We start from the raw sequence: 14,866 nt of genomic DNA, 5'->3' as shown, positions 1-14,866 counted from the left end.
CAGAGCTTCTCTTCTCAGTTCTCAGGGACTGAGCCTGTTCTTCAGAGATTCTCTTCTCAGTTCTCAGGGACTGAGCCTGTTCTTCAGAGCAGCTGCTTTTCTGGTTTCACTGAGGAACTGCTTGTTTCCTCTCACCGTGTTCTTAGTTGTCACTTGGAATTCCTCCTGCGTTTCCGCTAGTTCCTGGAGAATTACTGGGCCCTGGTGTTGTCATTTCCTTGCTTCTTGTGCCCCACATGGCGTTCCGTGTAATTCCATACCTGCATGCAGTACGCCAGTAAAAGTGTGCCCGTGCCAGCCTTCTGCCCTCCCGGCCTGTTCTGTCACTGCTGACCCTGTAATTCTGTCTGAGAGAGAGCACGGGGACTTGCTTTTGTGAATCTACGTCTTATAACACAAAGTTGTCTAGATCCATGAGTTTCTGAAAGTAGTATCTTCCACTTTTCTGTGTGTTCACATGTGAGCATTCGTATGTATATGCGCACGTGAGTGCATGTGTGAGCTGTTCCAGCCTCTGAATGGTGACACATGTAATCCGGGTCTTTTCTCCTTGGTTAGACCTGTCTGGGGATGAGTGTTTGGAAGCTTGCTGAGGTGATTGGGAATGTAGTCAGACTGGCAGTGCAGAGTTTCCTCACGAGCTGGGGAGATGGCTCGGGGCTGAGGAGCCTGCCTACCCGAGAGTGTTCTTCAGCTGTGGATGGGGCGTCTGCCGTGGCAGGAGCTGGCCGTGCTGTGTCTGTGGAACTTCCATCTGGCTGCGTTGAGGCTGGGCTTTCTCTTCCCCTTCAGCTGTGTAGCGCTGTGTTCTGTGGAGTTGATGTGGGTGTGCTAAACTTACAGTATTGTAGCTCCTGGGTTAGTTAGCCTTTTGGTCACAAGTCTCTGTTGTCCGGTGCAAATATGGCCTCTCCTTAAGGTTTTTTCGATTCGGGTTTTCATTTTCTTTGAATGTCATTTTCCATTCTTTTGCGTTAATCCTGTATGTGAAGTCAGTTCCTTTTAGGCAATATATATATATATATATATATATATATATATATATATATGCTTAATATATAAATATAATAATTATATATTTTAATTTTTAAGGTTTACTTATTTGGCATGTGCAAATGTCTACCAGCATTGGAGGGCCTGGGAGTTGCAGACAGTTGTGAGGTGCCGTGTGGTGCAGGTCCTCAGGTCCTCCACAAGAGCGACAAGTGTCCTAACTGCTGAGCCATCTCTGCAGTCCAGCAGGGCCGTCCTGTCTCACCTACGCCTTCAGAGCAGCGGTACTGCTCCAGCCTTGTGTGGGCCCTCCTGCTGTTCCCAGCGTCCTCCGCTCTCCCGCTTTGCTGGTTGCTGCAGCTCAATGGCTTCTTACCAGCCGGTCAGGCTGGTCACTTTGCGTCTCTGGGGTTTACAGCTATAGGTCTTTCTGCTGCTAAGTCATGGTTGTTGATTGACTTTGAGAGTACCAAGAAGGGCGGTGACACTTCTGGGCAGTGTGACCGCTTCTCTAAGGAGGACAGAGTGGTGGAGAAGCACCTGGACGGGCATGACACCCGTCGGTGCTCAGATGGAGGAAGGAGGGAGGGCAGAGGGAGGCGGGAGGAGGAAGAGTCACAGAGCCACTCTCTGCTTCCTGCTGCTTTGAGCCGAGCCACTCTGCCCTGTGGCCGTCTGCCCACAGATGCGGCCGCTGACCGTCGTGAGCCACGTAAACCTCTGCAAGTTGTTCTCTTAGGTCTGTGTCTTAGGTGACACAAACATGGCTCCCAGAGGCTGCTTCGAACGTCCTCCAGGGTGGTCTGTGTACAGGGATGCCTCAGTGTGCTGTCGTAGAAGGCCTTTACTCCTCTGGCCTTCCTGACGGGCAGGCTGTGTTACTGGCTGTAACATTCCGGCTGTAGGGTTCCCGCTGGGGTTGGCTGTTGCTCTAGTGGTACGCCCTTAGCATGGCATCACTTCTGTGTGCACGCTTAGCAGCTTTGTCTTGTGCTTTTGGCAGTTTCACTGTGACAGGCCGTGGTGCAGCTCTCTCTCTGGGCACGTGTGCACTGTGACAAGCCATGGTGCAGCTCTCTCTCTGGGCACGTGTGCACTGTGACGGGCCGTGGTGCAGCTCTCTCTCTGGGCACGTGTGCACTGTGACGGGCCGTGGTGCAGCTCTTTCTCTGGTCACGTGTGGCACTGTGACAGGCCATGGTGTAACTCTGGTCACGTGTGCACTGTGACAGGCCGTGGTGCAGCTCTCTCTCTGGTCACACCCATCTGAGCTTCTCTGGCCTCTGTACACATCTTTCCCAGGACTGAGAAAGTTTTCTGTCCATTTCATCGAGAAGGTTTCTGTTCCCTCAGTGTTTTCCATGCAGCTGTGGAGTATTCCACGAATCGGAAGAAAGGTGCACACGCCCTCTCCCTCTCCTGAGGCCTCACTGGCCAGTGTTTCCTATTCGCATCCTGCATCCTGTCCCCCTGAAGTCTTTAATCACAGGCATTTCTGTGTGTGAGCTGCTTGGGGCCCTTGACCAGTGTGGTCCCCTGCTAGGGTCCCTGAAGGCCTGGCTGCCACTCAGCTAGACACCCCCCCACACACACACATACCCACACACACACCCACACCTGCACACACACCCACACCTGCACACACACCCACACCCACATCCCCACACCCCCACACCTGCACACACCCCCCCCACACACACACACCCACACCTGCACACACACCCACACCCACATCCCCACACACCCATACCCACACCTGCACACACACTCACACACACCCACCCACACCCACACACCCGCTCTGCTTCCCCACCCCTTGGACTCTCCCGCCAGTGACTTGCGCATATCACAGGTCCGCAGAATGTCATTGGGGGGTGGCATGAATCTCCAGCAAACAGTTAGACTTTTGTGCCTCTCACAGGCCTTCTCTCCACAAGAAGATGCCCTCCTGCTGTCTTCCTGTGTTTGCCCATTCTTAAATGCCGTTGTCACTAAATTTCAGATTCATTGTTCTGATCTCACAGTTGTCACCTGAGGCAGGGGTGTGATCCCGCACTCCTGGAGCTGTGGTTCGAGCTGGGGAGCAGAAGCACCATGGGAAGGTGAACCCAGGTTGCCGTGACAGCTGCCATCTTGGGTGGCTCCTGTTAGGAGCTTGCGGCCTGGTGTCTTCCATCAAGGTCTTGCAGACCTGGTCTCCAGTGAAAGCTCTCTTCAGCTTGGAGAAAGCTGCCTTCCCCTGCTTCCTACCCCAGCTCTGTACTCTGCACACTTCAGCTAAAGACCAGCCCTCAGGGTCTCATTTAGGATAATACGTCCTCAGCCCCCGTTCCACATTCACTCACACTGGGGGTTAATTCGTGTGTTACTTTCCTCATTCCTGTGACAAAATACCCAACAGGGCAGGAGGCAGGAGGGTTTAGTTTGGCTCATGGTTTGAGAGACACAGTCCACCCTACTCATCGGCAGGAACAGGCATTGCTGGTCACATGACCCCTGTATCCGGTAGCAAAGGGAGGCAAGTGAGGTGCTCAGCAGGGAGACTCTGTCTTATTAACCTCAAGGGAAGGTTCCCTGGGAAAGGGGCTTTCTGGGTGAAAAGGGTGGAGCTGGTGATGACCATTCTTCAAAACAGGCGAGGAGTGGCAGGCGGGGTGGCCATGGCTGGGAGGGGAGAGACTGAGCTGGTGTTTCTCCACACCTTTTGTGATGAGGGCTGGGAGGAAGCAGCCTGCCACCAGCAGCTTGGTGACTGTGGTGTCCCGTCAGCAGGCGTGGACAGTGAGTCCGCTTCCAGCAGCATCCGCTTCAGCAAGGCCTGCCTGAAGAATGTCTTCTCCGTGTTGCTCAGCTTCATCTACCTGCTGCTTATGGCAGTGGCCGTCTTCCTGGTCTACCAGACCATCACAGACTTCCGAGAAAAGCTCAAGCACCCTGTCATGTCCGTATCGTACAAGGAGGTGGACCGCTATGATGCTCCAGGTATGGCGGCCAGGGTTTCAGCCAGCGAGCACCGCCCCGAGCCACCCCTGTGTTCCTGGCACAGGCAGGGTGGAGCAGGACAGAGTGGAGCTGTAGACTTGGATCTGGGAGTCAGTGCCAGACCCTGGAGCACGGGGGGGGGGGGGGGGAGGAGCAGGGAGAGCAGCATTGGAGCCAGGCTTTGTTAGGCATGAGGTGGGCAGCAGAGGAGGAGCAGGGGCCAGGGTGTGTGTGGGGAGGCAGGGGCCTCGTTGGAGAGAGAACCCTGGCTAGAGCTGAAGGCCAGAGATGAAGGGCAGTGTCTTAGTTACTTTTCTATTGCCAAGACAAAGCACTCTGAGCAAGGCAACTCATAAGAGAAAGCATTTCATTGGTTCACCGCTTCAGAGGGGTAGAGTCCATGATGGTGGACAAAGGCGTGGTAGCAGGAACAGCTGGAATGGAGAGCAGGAGGCAGAAAGCATGCTGGGAACAGTGCCAGCCTTTGAGAGCACCAGCCTGCCCCCTTGACACAGCTTCTCCAGCAAGGAGACACTTCTTAGTCCTTTCCAGACAGCTCCACCAACTGGGGATGGCATATATGGCAAAGGAGCCTGAGGGGCCATTGTCCTTCCCAGTGCCCCAAGAGTCAAGGCCGGAGCAGGGCGTAGGAAGGCGATGGGATGTAGAGGCAGGTGAGCAGCCATGAGGGCTCCAGGCCGTTCTGCATACCTTTCCCTGCATGTCGTGATGGCTGACCCCTGAGTTCTGTTGTCTACCAGAGTGGGTGATCGGCTGGCACCCTAAGTTGGCATTGGAGAAGGAAGGTGGGCTCAAGCCTTGCCCACCATGAGTGTGCCACCTGCTCTGACCCTGAATGACACCCGGGACTTCTGCTCCAGGCTAGGGCCAGATCTCTCCCTGCCAGGGGCTCCCTGACAGTCACCTTACCATACAGCCAGGCCTGGTTATCTCCTTCTTTCCCTGGCTTCGCTGTGTCTGCTTCTGCCTCTTTGTGGGACTTCCCTGCAGTCTTTTATCCCTCGCCTCAGCGCCATGAGTTGCTGTCAGTGTTTCTGGGAGCCTGAGTGAGAGCAAGGACACTCTATGTGATTTGTGTTCTTGGCTCCAGCAGAGCCTCAAATGAGTTCTCAGGAGCCTCAGAGCCCAGCCTTTATAGCACCACTGTGCTGTGAGGGAGGCATCCTGGTGGCCACATTCCAGGCAGGGTGAGGGAGGCGCTGGCTGAGGTGGTGGGTGCCCCCCACTGGAGTAGGGCCATGCCTTGCTCCTCTCCCTCTTCTCCTCCTTCCTGGCACGGTACCGAGGAGGTAGGTGTGAGGTAAGGCTGGGTGCTCAGGACTGTGACTGACCTGTGTCAATCTGTGTGTGTTCCAGGGATTGCCCTATACCCCGGTCAGGCTCAGCTGCTCAGCTGTAAGCATCACTATGAGGTCATTCCGCCTCTTGCCAGCGCTGGCCAGCCTGGAGACAGGAACTGCACCACGGAGAGGATCAACTACACCCACCCCTTCTCCAATCGCACTGTGGTAATGCCACTAGTCACATGCTCTAAGGACTCCAGCCTTCCTCTCCCTGTATTGGCTTGGCATGGGTCTTCAGTCCCTGGCAGATGAGTGGTATGGTGTGTGTGCTACTGGGGCTGATAACCCTCAGGGCTTCTTGCTCTGAGGTGGGAGGCCAGGGGGTGGGGGCAGGTGTGCTTCCAGGAATGAAGATGGTACACTGGTCTGTGGTGAAGAGAGCTGGCGGCACACGCCTTACAGCACAGCTCGCTGGTAACTCCCGCAGAGCACACCTGTCAGGGTTCCTGGCCAGGGATATGGCTTTGCATTCTTAAGTCTTGGCTCTTTTCCTTCGTCAAGAGGGACTGAAGGGCCAGTGAAAGCTTTCCATCCATCGACATAGGAGCTTCTGGGAACAGGACATTGCCGCCTGTGGTGGTCCGAGTGAGAATGGCCCCCATTTTGAATGTTTCAGTGCTTGGTCCCGGTTAGTGGAACCATTTGGGAAGGATTAGAAGGTGTGGCCTGGCTGGAGAAGTGTGTCACTGGGGGTGGGCTTTGAGGTTTCAAAAGCCCATGCTAGGCCTACTGGCATGCTCTCTCTCTTTTCTCTCTCTCCCCATCTCCCTGTCCATGGGTCAGATGTAAGCTCTTAACTATTTCTCCAGCACCGTGCCTGCCGTGTCCTGCTGTGCTCACAGCCATGATTATAATGACTAACCCTCTGAGGCCGTCAGCCAGCCCCAATTAAATGTTTTATTTTATTGTCTGGGTCACACTGTCTCCTCACAGCAGCAGAGCAGTGACTGAGACACTGACCATGGACCAACACTGCCCATCTGGGAAGGAGGATGGTGGGGGTGGCTCAGAGGGCCTTAGAGGAGAATGTGAGGTGTAGCTGTGGACAGAAGCACAGGCCTGAGTGTGTATCCTGCTGTGGGGCCTCCTGCCCCTGAGGGTGAGAGGAACCGCCATGTTCAAGATGAAGGGCTGCACTAAGACTGGCTGATCCTTTCCCAGGCCCCCTCCTAAAGCCTGATGATGTGATTCCTGTTCCCTGCAAAACAAGGTAGGGTAGGGCATGAGGACAGCCCCACACACTGAGGAAGGCTGCATAGGTCAACCAGAAGGCCGGAGGAGCCAGTGTAAGGTGCCTGGAATTAGTCGACGAGGCTTGCCAGTCAGAGAAGGCTCATAACCCAGGACAGAAATGCCAGCCGGTGTCAGCCTCTGGCCCCCAGCTCAGCATGGCTGAGTTTGGAACACGGCTGACTGCTGTGACTCAAGAACATTGCCCTCCCTGGTTGCAGAGATGCAGGGCAAGGTGCTTCTCTGGATGCCAGGCCTCAGAGCCGAGGCTGAGGGAAGGCCCTCCGCTCAGGCGTGGAGACAGGACTGCTGTAGGACTCTCCTCGGTCAAGGCCTGGGCTTCCAGTGTTCTCTGGCCACGGTGCCGGGGTGCCTCCATGGCTGGCCTTCAGGCAGGCAGATGTAAGCCCCGAGGGAGATGCCCACCCTTGGCATCAGAATCCTTTATTCCTAACTGAGAATGGTAGTCACTGGACTTTTCCATGAAGCCAACACTAAATGAAAGAGCCTGAAATGAAGGAGCAGAATCCAGTCTGGAAGAGGGAGACGGTAGCCAGGAAAGCAGTCTGGATTCCCGGCTTTCCTCACCCCTCTGAGAAACACAGTGGCTGTGGGGTGCCGCTGTGCCCATTCTGGGAACCTCTTCCTCTCCCCCTGTTGGCTGGCATATTTCCTAGGAGGCAGCTGCTCACACAGAACTGTTTTATTTTCTGTAGTTCATAATTTAAATATAAAACCTGTGAAACAAGGACACAGAAGTAAGGGTGTTTTCAAAGGAAGGAAGGTCAATGCATTCACTAGCCCAGTTCTGAGGGATGGTTAATTTTCTTCCTCAACTCCTTCTGGCCACGAGCTGTGAGCCTCAAAGAAGTTTCCTTCTCTCGTTCAACTGCTCCCTGAGCAAAAGCCAGCGTGTAAGGATGTACTGGGACTGGTGTGGGAGTCCCGGGCGCCCGGAGCTGAGGCGTGAGGACCTTGCTCACAGTGAGACTCTGTCTCAGAAAAGGAAACGAGTAGGATGCGCGCACCAGAGTGTCCATGTGGCGAGGAGGCCTGGAGTCTCCACAGCTGCCTGGCCGCTCCGGTGACAGCCACCAGGGCCTGTGCTTCTGCTAGTGTGCCGATGCCTTCCTGCTGCTCTCGGGGAGGCTCCGGTTGCCTTGGCCTCACCCACAGGTTGCTCTGTGTCGCTGGACAGCTGGAGCCGCAGCAGACTGTTAGGAAACTGCCCTTGGGATCGGCACTCTTTTGGTTGGTTGGTTGGTTTGCTTTTTTGCAGTCAGCTCCCAGCTTGAGTCATCTGGGGACTGGGGCTGAGGTGGCCGGCTAGGAGGAGGCCTGTTCTCACCCTGCCCTTCCCAGCACCCTCTTCAGTGAGCTGTTACTGTGCAGGCACTGTCCTGTGACAGTGACCCCCGTTGAGGGTCTTGTGGGGTCACTCTGCATAAGTCTTGAGTCTTTCGTTAATGTTCTGGTTTCTTGTGCTTTGGAGTTCTTGCGGTTTGCCTGTGGCCGTGATCTGCTTTTGTACAGGAGGGAGCAGTACCTGTCCCGGCTGTGGGCTGGTATCTGCTTCCTCACCGATTCCTCTCCCACCACAGCTGACGCTCACGCCGCCTCTGGGGCTTTGCTAGCTCCCGTAAAATTCGGTCGCAGCTGACCAAGTGTGCTAATCAGAGTTCAGGCCTAGCTCGTGTGCAAACTCTTCCTGGTGGAGCTGCCGTCAGGGCAGCCTCTGTCCCTGAGCGGCCTGACTGGCAGGCAGCTCACAGGGCACTGCTGCTCCTGGGGCTGCCCAGCAGTGTGCCCTGTTGTCCTGTCCCCGTGGTCGGGGCGTGAGAGGTGAGGGAAGGTGAGGCGGGTGGTGAGGTGGCATTCTCATGTTACACATCTCGTCCGTTCTCTTCAGTGAGGACATCCTGGTGCGTTTAGTTGGACATTTCGAGACAGCTTAAAGAACATTTAGAGGTGAGGAGAGCGTACTCCAACAACTAGAACACTGGAAGAATAATGTGGAAGGGGCTGGCCCGGGCCTGAGTCACCTGACAGAGCGGGCGATGCCATGGGCAGCGCAGCCCTGGCTCAGGGGCAGTGGAGGGTGAGAGAAGGCGGGCAAGGCTGAGAGCCGGGTGCTTACTAAAGCGGGGGGTCTGCATCAAGGTTAAAGTCATGACAGGGACATGCTGGGGAACATTGAGGGTTGGCGTACCCTAGCGAGCCAGCCTGCCCAGAAGGTGCAAGAGTAAACAGGCGCCGTTGGCTGATCTGCATTGGAAGACGCACGTGTAGTAGGTGCTAGGACAAAGTCAACTGGGGCACACAGACTCATAAAAGCAAACACCCTTATCCAGCGGAAAGGTCCCACGGTGTGGACGGCCCCGCCAGCTGGGCTGAGAAGTCCCCACGGCCAGCTTGCATCCCTGGGTGGAGGGCTTGGCTGTAGTCCCTGGAGGCTGCTGGGGGACCCTGTGCATTTGCCAGGCAGGGCTTGCGGCCGAGCGTCTGTGCGTGTGTGAGAGTCAGGAGCACGCAGCTCTGAGCGCTGAGGCCCTGGCTTTCTGTCCCTGCAGCAATCGGCCCTGATTGTCCAGGGGCCACAGGAGGTGAAGAAGCGGGAGCTGGTGTTTCTCCAGTTCCGCCTGAATCAGAGCAACGAGGACTTCAGCGCCATCGACTACCTCCTCTTCTCCTCTTTCCAGGAGTTCATGCAAAGGTGGCTGTTCACCGTTCATGGCCAACCCTGCCTTGCTGGAAATGTGGGGGTGAGGGTGGGAAAGGGGAGGTGGCCCAGGACGTGACAGCACTTTAGCAGATGTGGGTATAGGGTTGCTGGCTCTCTGCATGCATGTCCGGGGAGGGCTCTCTGTTGGCCGAGGTGCTGAGGAACAGGGCGCTGCCCTCTGGCGGTGAGCCTCCTGGGCTGCAGAGTCCTGCCTGCTGCCTGCTCGGGGAGCATTGCACTGCTGTCTCCAGGGCCGAGCACACTTGGGAGGGGAGGAATATGCCTGTCTGTCCCTGTCTAGTCTAGCTGAACAGGAAGTCACGCACTGCTCTGCTTTCCTTCCACTGGGGAGCTCCGAGCCAGCACCTTTCCTGCTTGTTGCCTGCCTGTCCTGTCTCCCTCCCGGAAGTCGTCACCCTGGGCGGCTTCAGGAAGGCCCTCAGCCTGGCACTATTGCTTGTGTGTTTTTATTCCCCAGCAGTTTCGCACATGCAGACAGTGCTCTTTGGTCATTTCCACGCTTGCCCTCATCCCCCTCCACCCGCTGAGTCCCTGTTCTTCCCAGTGAGTGCCCTACCTCCCTTCGTGTCTTTTTTTCTCCATGGGAACTACTATTTAATTAGAGCTGCCTGCGTGGGTGTGGGTGGGGCCGCAGTGGCTACTCCAGCCTCTCCCAGCAGCCAGTGGCTGCTAAGGTCCCCTGGGAGGATGTGCTGACAGGCCCGGCCTTGTGCAGACAGGCACCGCAGTGCAGTCAGCGGCTGTCACATCCAGAGATGTCGCCGTCTTCCTGCCCTTACATACCTCCTGTCCCCTCTTCTGTAATTCTCCAGTGGTCCCTGATCCTTCAGGTCGGGCGTGTCATGGCTGTCCCTTCTAGGGCAAAGCACTGTTTTTGCGGCAGGGTATTACTCCAGCACAGGCTGTTCTGGATTCAGAATCCCCCTGCCTCAGCCTCCAGGTGCTGGGTTGATGGGTCTGTACCGCTCTGCCTGGCTCTGCCCTGCGGTTTGCGCTTGCTTCCTTGTGCTGGCTTCTGCTGCACACACAACTCCCGGGAGACGCTCTTCCCACTGCTGGGCCTTTCGGAGGGAGGCTGAGTTCGTTGAGTGCAGCAAGCCGTACTTCAGGGAGCTTCCGGAAACCCCAGTGTGGGTGACTAAATGGAGGGGGGGTGCTGTGGAAAAGAGGTGTGCCCATGGTGGAGGTGGGGTGTGGGCAGGGATCACTGCTGCCAACTGGAGGTACTGTTTGGAGACTAAATAGAGGTAAAGAGAGCTGGGCGTTGCTTTTGATGCTAACCAGCCTGATAAGGTGCCCAGATCTGAGGGAGCAGGGAGCCCACGATTCCGATTGTACAGAAAGGGCCCAGCTTGAGACAGGAGTAGTTTGTTTTGGCCACAGTGGGCTCTGGCCATCAGGCCTGGTCAGCCTGGACCTCCCTTCCCTCCCAAGCCCGGACAAGGCGGGCTTCATGCAGGCCTGCGAGAGCGCCTACTCCAGCTGGAAGTTCTCCGGCGGCTTCCGCACCTGGGTCAAGATGTCGCTGGTGAAGACCAAGGAGGAGGACGGCCGAGAAGCTGTTGAGTTCCGGCAGGAGGTAGTGGCTTGTTTCCTTATCACACTTGAAGCTGGGGTGGATGGGGACTTTGAGGGCAGGGCTTTGGGGTGGGTCCCAAGGACAGGGAGACCTTCGGTGGCCCTCAGGAGGACTTCCTGTGCTGGGCACAGTTAAGCAGCTAGACTTCTCCACAGAACCGTCTCTGCCTTGTACAAGTGGGAAGCATTTCCTTATGCTGCCTGGATTGGTACAGCTGAGGGGAAGCCAGGCCCTGGGAGGACATGAGCGCCTGTGAGGAAGCAGGAGAACGCGAACTGACTGGAAAGCTTGGGCTTCCCCGGGCTGGAGCCAGAATGCTGGGTGTTGAGGCAGGAGGATTGCTGGATATCTTTTGCTGAGATCCGAGAGGACTGGAAGGGCAGGGCCATGGGGATGGCACTGCCGCCTCCCAGCAGACCTGGCGCTCTCCCGGAGGAGGCGGTGGCCTCATTCTCCACGCACAGGGCGCCCACACCCGGGTCTAGCCAAGGGACAGGATTTTCCCTGCCTTCGGTGGCGACTGCGCAGCCCCACAAAGGCTCACCTCACTCACGGGCAGTCCTGCAACAAACCTCAGCGTCTTCCCGCTGCGGCACAGCTGCTCTCATAGCCGACTGGGCGTTTTCTCATGCGTGCCTGCTGACTATTTATACTTGCTAGTGTGGAGTGCAGGCCACACTTCGGCCCCGTAGACTTGAAGGGTTGCACTATTCAGCTAAGTATTTTGAAATTTGGGGTTTTCTTTTTCTTCTTTTTTAAGATTTATTTACTTGTTATGTATAGTGTTCTGCCTGCATGTGTGCCTACACGCCAGAAGAGGGCAGAAGATCTTACTATAGATGGTTGTGAGCCACCGTGTGGGTGCTGGGAACTGAACTCAAGGACGTTTGGAAGAGCAGCCAGTACTCTTCTGATCCATCACTCCAGCCCAAAAACTGGGATTTTTCATTGCTTTGAATTTGTCTTTTGAAGTAGATCGACAGTGGCTTACCTGTGAGTCTCGACACCTGATGCAGATTTCAGTCACAGTTCTAAGCACTAGCAGGCATTGTGGTCTCTCCTGAAGGACTGGCAGCTGCAGGAAAGCCCTGGCTCTTGAACCAGTTCAAAGGTCTCGTATGTGGGGCTTGGCTTTCTTTCTCCCAGAGATGCTGTTAGGAGAGCCGAGGCCAAGAGCCTCTTCCTGCTCTTACTGCTTGTCCGCTCTGCACCTAGACCAGCGTGGTTAATTACATTGACCAGAGGCCTGCCTCGGAGCGGAGTACACAGCTGTTCTTCGTGGTCTTCGAATGGAAAGACCCCTTTATCCAGAAGGTCCAGGATGTAAGTACCGCCAAGAGCGTGTGCCTCACTTTATCCCAAGATGCTCTGAGGGATCGTAGCAACAGGGAAGAGATGCTAAAGCTTCAGATCCCAGGTGGACAGACTGTGCTGTCACCCCTGACACTGAAGATTGGCCCAGGCTCTGTGTGAGGGGTGAAGGCGTGACGCTTACTAAGACCAACAGTGTGAAAGGAAACAGTTTGGGCCCTGTGTGCCATGGTGTGTGCCCTGATTTTCTTTAACCTGATCTACCTGTTGTGAGAGGCTTTTATGGGCCAAGGAGAGCCCCTGGAGCCCCTGAATCGTGCAGTCCTGAAGGCAGAGGTGCTACAAAACCTAATGCAGTGAGGGGTTCTATAGCGCCCATACCACGCTGTGCGCCCTCGTCACTACCCCAGGCAACAGGCCTGGCATGAAAGGCTAGTGGGGGAGGGGTAGAGGCAGGTGGACATGGAGACAGGCAGACAGGCAGGAGCAGAGCCAGGAAAACAGAGAAGAGGGGCCGAGAGGGGGCGTATGCCTAGAACAAGAGGAGAGGGAGGATGCTGGGAGCAGGGAGAGCTGCAGTGGAGGGCAGGCCTTTCCTCTGGCCACACTCACCTGGCGGTGGTGGGCCATGACGTAAGCAATTGCGAGGGCCCTGAGGGCAGGCCAGTGGACCACCTGACCCTAACAGGAGGTGTGAATGTGGGCTCATCCTGTCTCAGACCACCCCATTGAACCAGGCCTGCAGGTGTCTTTGTTTAAACCACACAGGGGATTCCAAATTTAACTCTGCCGAGTCTGGTGAGGGAGCACCCTCCGAGGCGGTGCTCGTGTAGCATGCACAAGGCCCGGAGTCCATGCACTACCACTGCACAGATAAGAGTCTCTAGTGAGCACCCCACTATTGCTCCAAATCGCGACAGTAAATAGAGCTCTGTGGAATAAACAACTTTGTCAAAGGAAAAAAGGTTTGGCTGAGTGGGTGGAGGAAGTGTCGAGTTTAAGGATTATCTTGTCTAGCTGGGACCATATCCCAGCAAGGGGAGGAAGGAGCAGGCCACGGGATGAGCCTGAGGGACAGAGCTCAAAGCTGAGGTAACATGACACCACCCCGCTCTCACACCTGCCTCTAGGGGCCGAAGGTGTGCCCGGGCCTGAGCGCATGCCTGTGTGCCTGTCTGTGTATATGTGTGTGCGTGTATATGTGTGCGTGCCTGTGTGTGGCTTGGGTATAGTTTCAGGGGAATTTATTTGAGTCACTTGTTGGGTTAAGCCACAGAATTAAAGCTCAGTCTGGATGTCTGATTGTACAGTTTTGAGGCTTCTCCAGTCATTTCTTAAAGCCCCTTCTGAGCAGCTGCCCAGTAGGTCTGAACACGCAGAGGCACGTGACTCCAGAGTCTGAGGCCCCGGAGTCAAGGCTGGTGCCCCAACAACCCCGTTTTTGTCTGTTCCACAGATAATCACGGCCAATCCTTGGAACACCATCGCCCTGCTCTGTGGGGCCTTCCTGGCGTTATTTAAAGCAGCAGAGTTTGCCAAACTAAGTGTGAAATGGATGATCAAGATCAGGAAGCGGCACCTTAAAAGAAGAGGCCAGGCGACAAACCACATAAGCTGAGCGTGCCACAGCCCGAGCCCACGCCGGCCTCTCCCGCTGACAGACCGAGCCACCAGCAATCCTGTATTCACTTGAAAGGACGCTGCAGAGGACAGCCTGTCGCTCTGTGCAGCCAGACTGGCCCAGGAGGGGGCTGTTCTGAGCCCAGAGGGAACCAGTCAGCAAAGAACTGGAAACTTAATTTAAGTATTAAATTATTGACGGACGTTTTACAGAGCTGCCTCGAGCCTTGGAGAGATCTGCAGATGGCGGCATCTTCCGATTTGTTCATTAAATGGTTGCGCTCCAGGTTAAGGCTCCTTCTTTACCTTAGGTTGTTTTTTCTCTCAAATGGACTGATGTGCCCCGTAGACACCATCTACATTACTAGGCGAACAAGAACTTGTCAGAGCCTAGGTCAGACTTTGCTTCTTAAATGTAACCCTGCTGGGGACCACTGTGTAGACCAGGCCAGCCTCTGCCTTCCCGGTGCTGGGAATAAACGCCTGCCCCCACCCCGGCCTTCCGGACTCAGAGGCCTGGAAACCAGTGGTCACGTTCTGACGCAGCAGACACACGGCACGGTGCATCTAGGGCGCGCCTACCTAGTGTATCTTGGTCTCATTGGCAGGTAAATAAAGTTGGGCTAATACCAAAGGAGTGAGTGTGAGTGCCCAGTAACCCAACAGGCACCAATGCTGGACTCACTGTAGCGTGAGTCTGGACTGTCACTGAGAGGCTCTGACCTGAGCTATGTCACTGCTTCCTGGGAGGTCAGCTGGGCACTGGCGGCAGGACGAGGGACACGCCACAGTGAGTAAGCTGGCCACTTCCGGCCCTGACAAAACCAAAACCCTGCTTTGCACATGTCCAGAGGAGCATGGTGACACTGGGAGAATGCATGATTAGGCCTTAGGGAGCCGCTTGGGGTAAACACGGCATTCTGTCTGCACATTCAGCAGCAAGAAACTTTTGACCAGATTCCTAGACATGAACTTGTGTAATGAAATATTCCCTGCCGCCTTTGTTTCCTAGATGTACAAGAATGTACTTCTTTTTAAGATTTA

At 55.6% G+C, this 14,866-nt stretch overlaps 1 protein-coding gene across 3 annotated transcripts in view; it reads left to right on the top strand.

The window, feature by feature from the left end:
• Pacc1 (proton activated chloride channel 1) overlaps window positions 1-14,453 on the top strand; it is a 26,091-nt gene extending 11,638 nt beyond the window's left edge. For all 3 annotated transcript variants that reach the window (XM_055609183.1, XM_055609181.1, XM_055609182.1), the window contains exons 3-8: window positions 3,766-3,975; window positions 5,353-5,504; window positions 9,140-9,282; window positions 10,747-10,891; window positions 12,107-12,214; window positions 13,659-14,453. In XM_055609183.1, the coding sequence (XP_055465158.1) occupies window positions 3,864-3,975; window positions 5,353-5,504; window positions 9,140-9,282; window positions 10,747-10,891; window positions 12,107-12,214; window positions 13,659-13,820 (822 nt within the window). In that variant the 5' untranslated portion in view covers window positions 3,766-3,863 and the 3' untranslated portion in view covers window positions 13,821-14,453. The remainder of the gene's footprint in view (window positions 1-3,765; window positions 3,976-5,352; window positions 5,505-9,139; window positions 9,283-10,746; window positions 10,892-12,106; window positions 12,215-13,658) is intronic.
• The last annotated feature ends 413 nt before the right edge of the window (window positions 14,454-14,866 follow it).

Source organism: Psammomys obesus, unplaced genomic scaffold (genome assembly GCF_907164565.1).
Source record: "Psammomys obesus unplaced genomic scaffold, mPsaObe1.curated_primary_1811, whole genome shotgun sequence".
In the NCBI taxonomy this organism is placed as follows: domain Eukaryota; kingdom Metazoa; phylum Chordata; class Mammalia; order Rodentia; family Muridae; genus Psammomys; species Psammomys obesus.
Note: the sequence above shows the minus strand (reverse complement) of the source record. Positions and strands in the feature narration are given on the sequence as shown.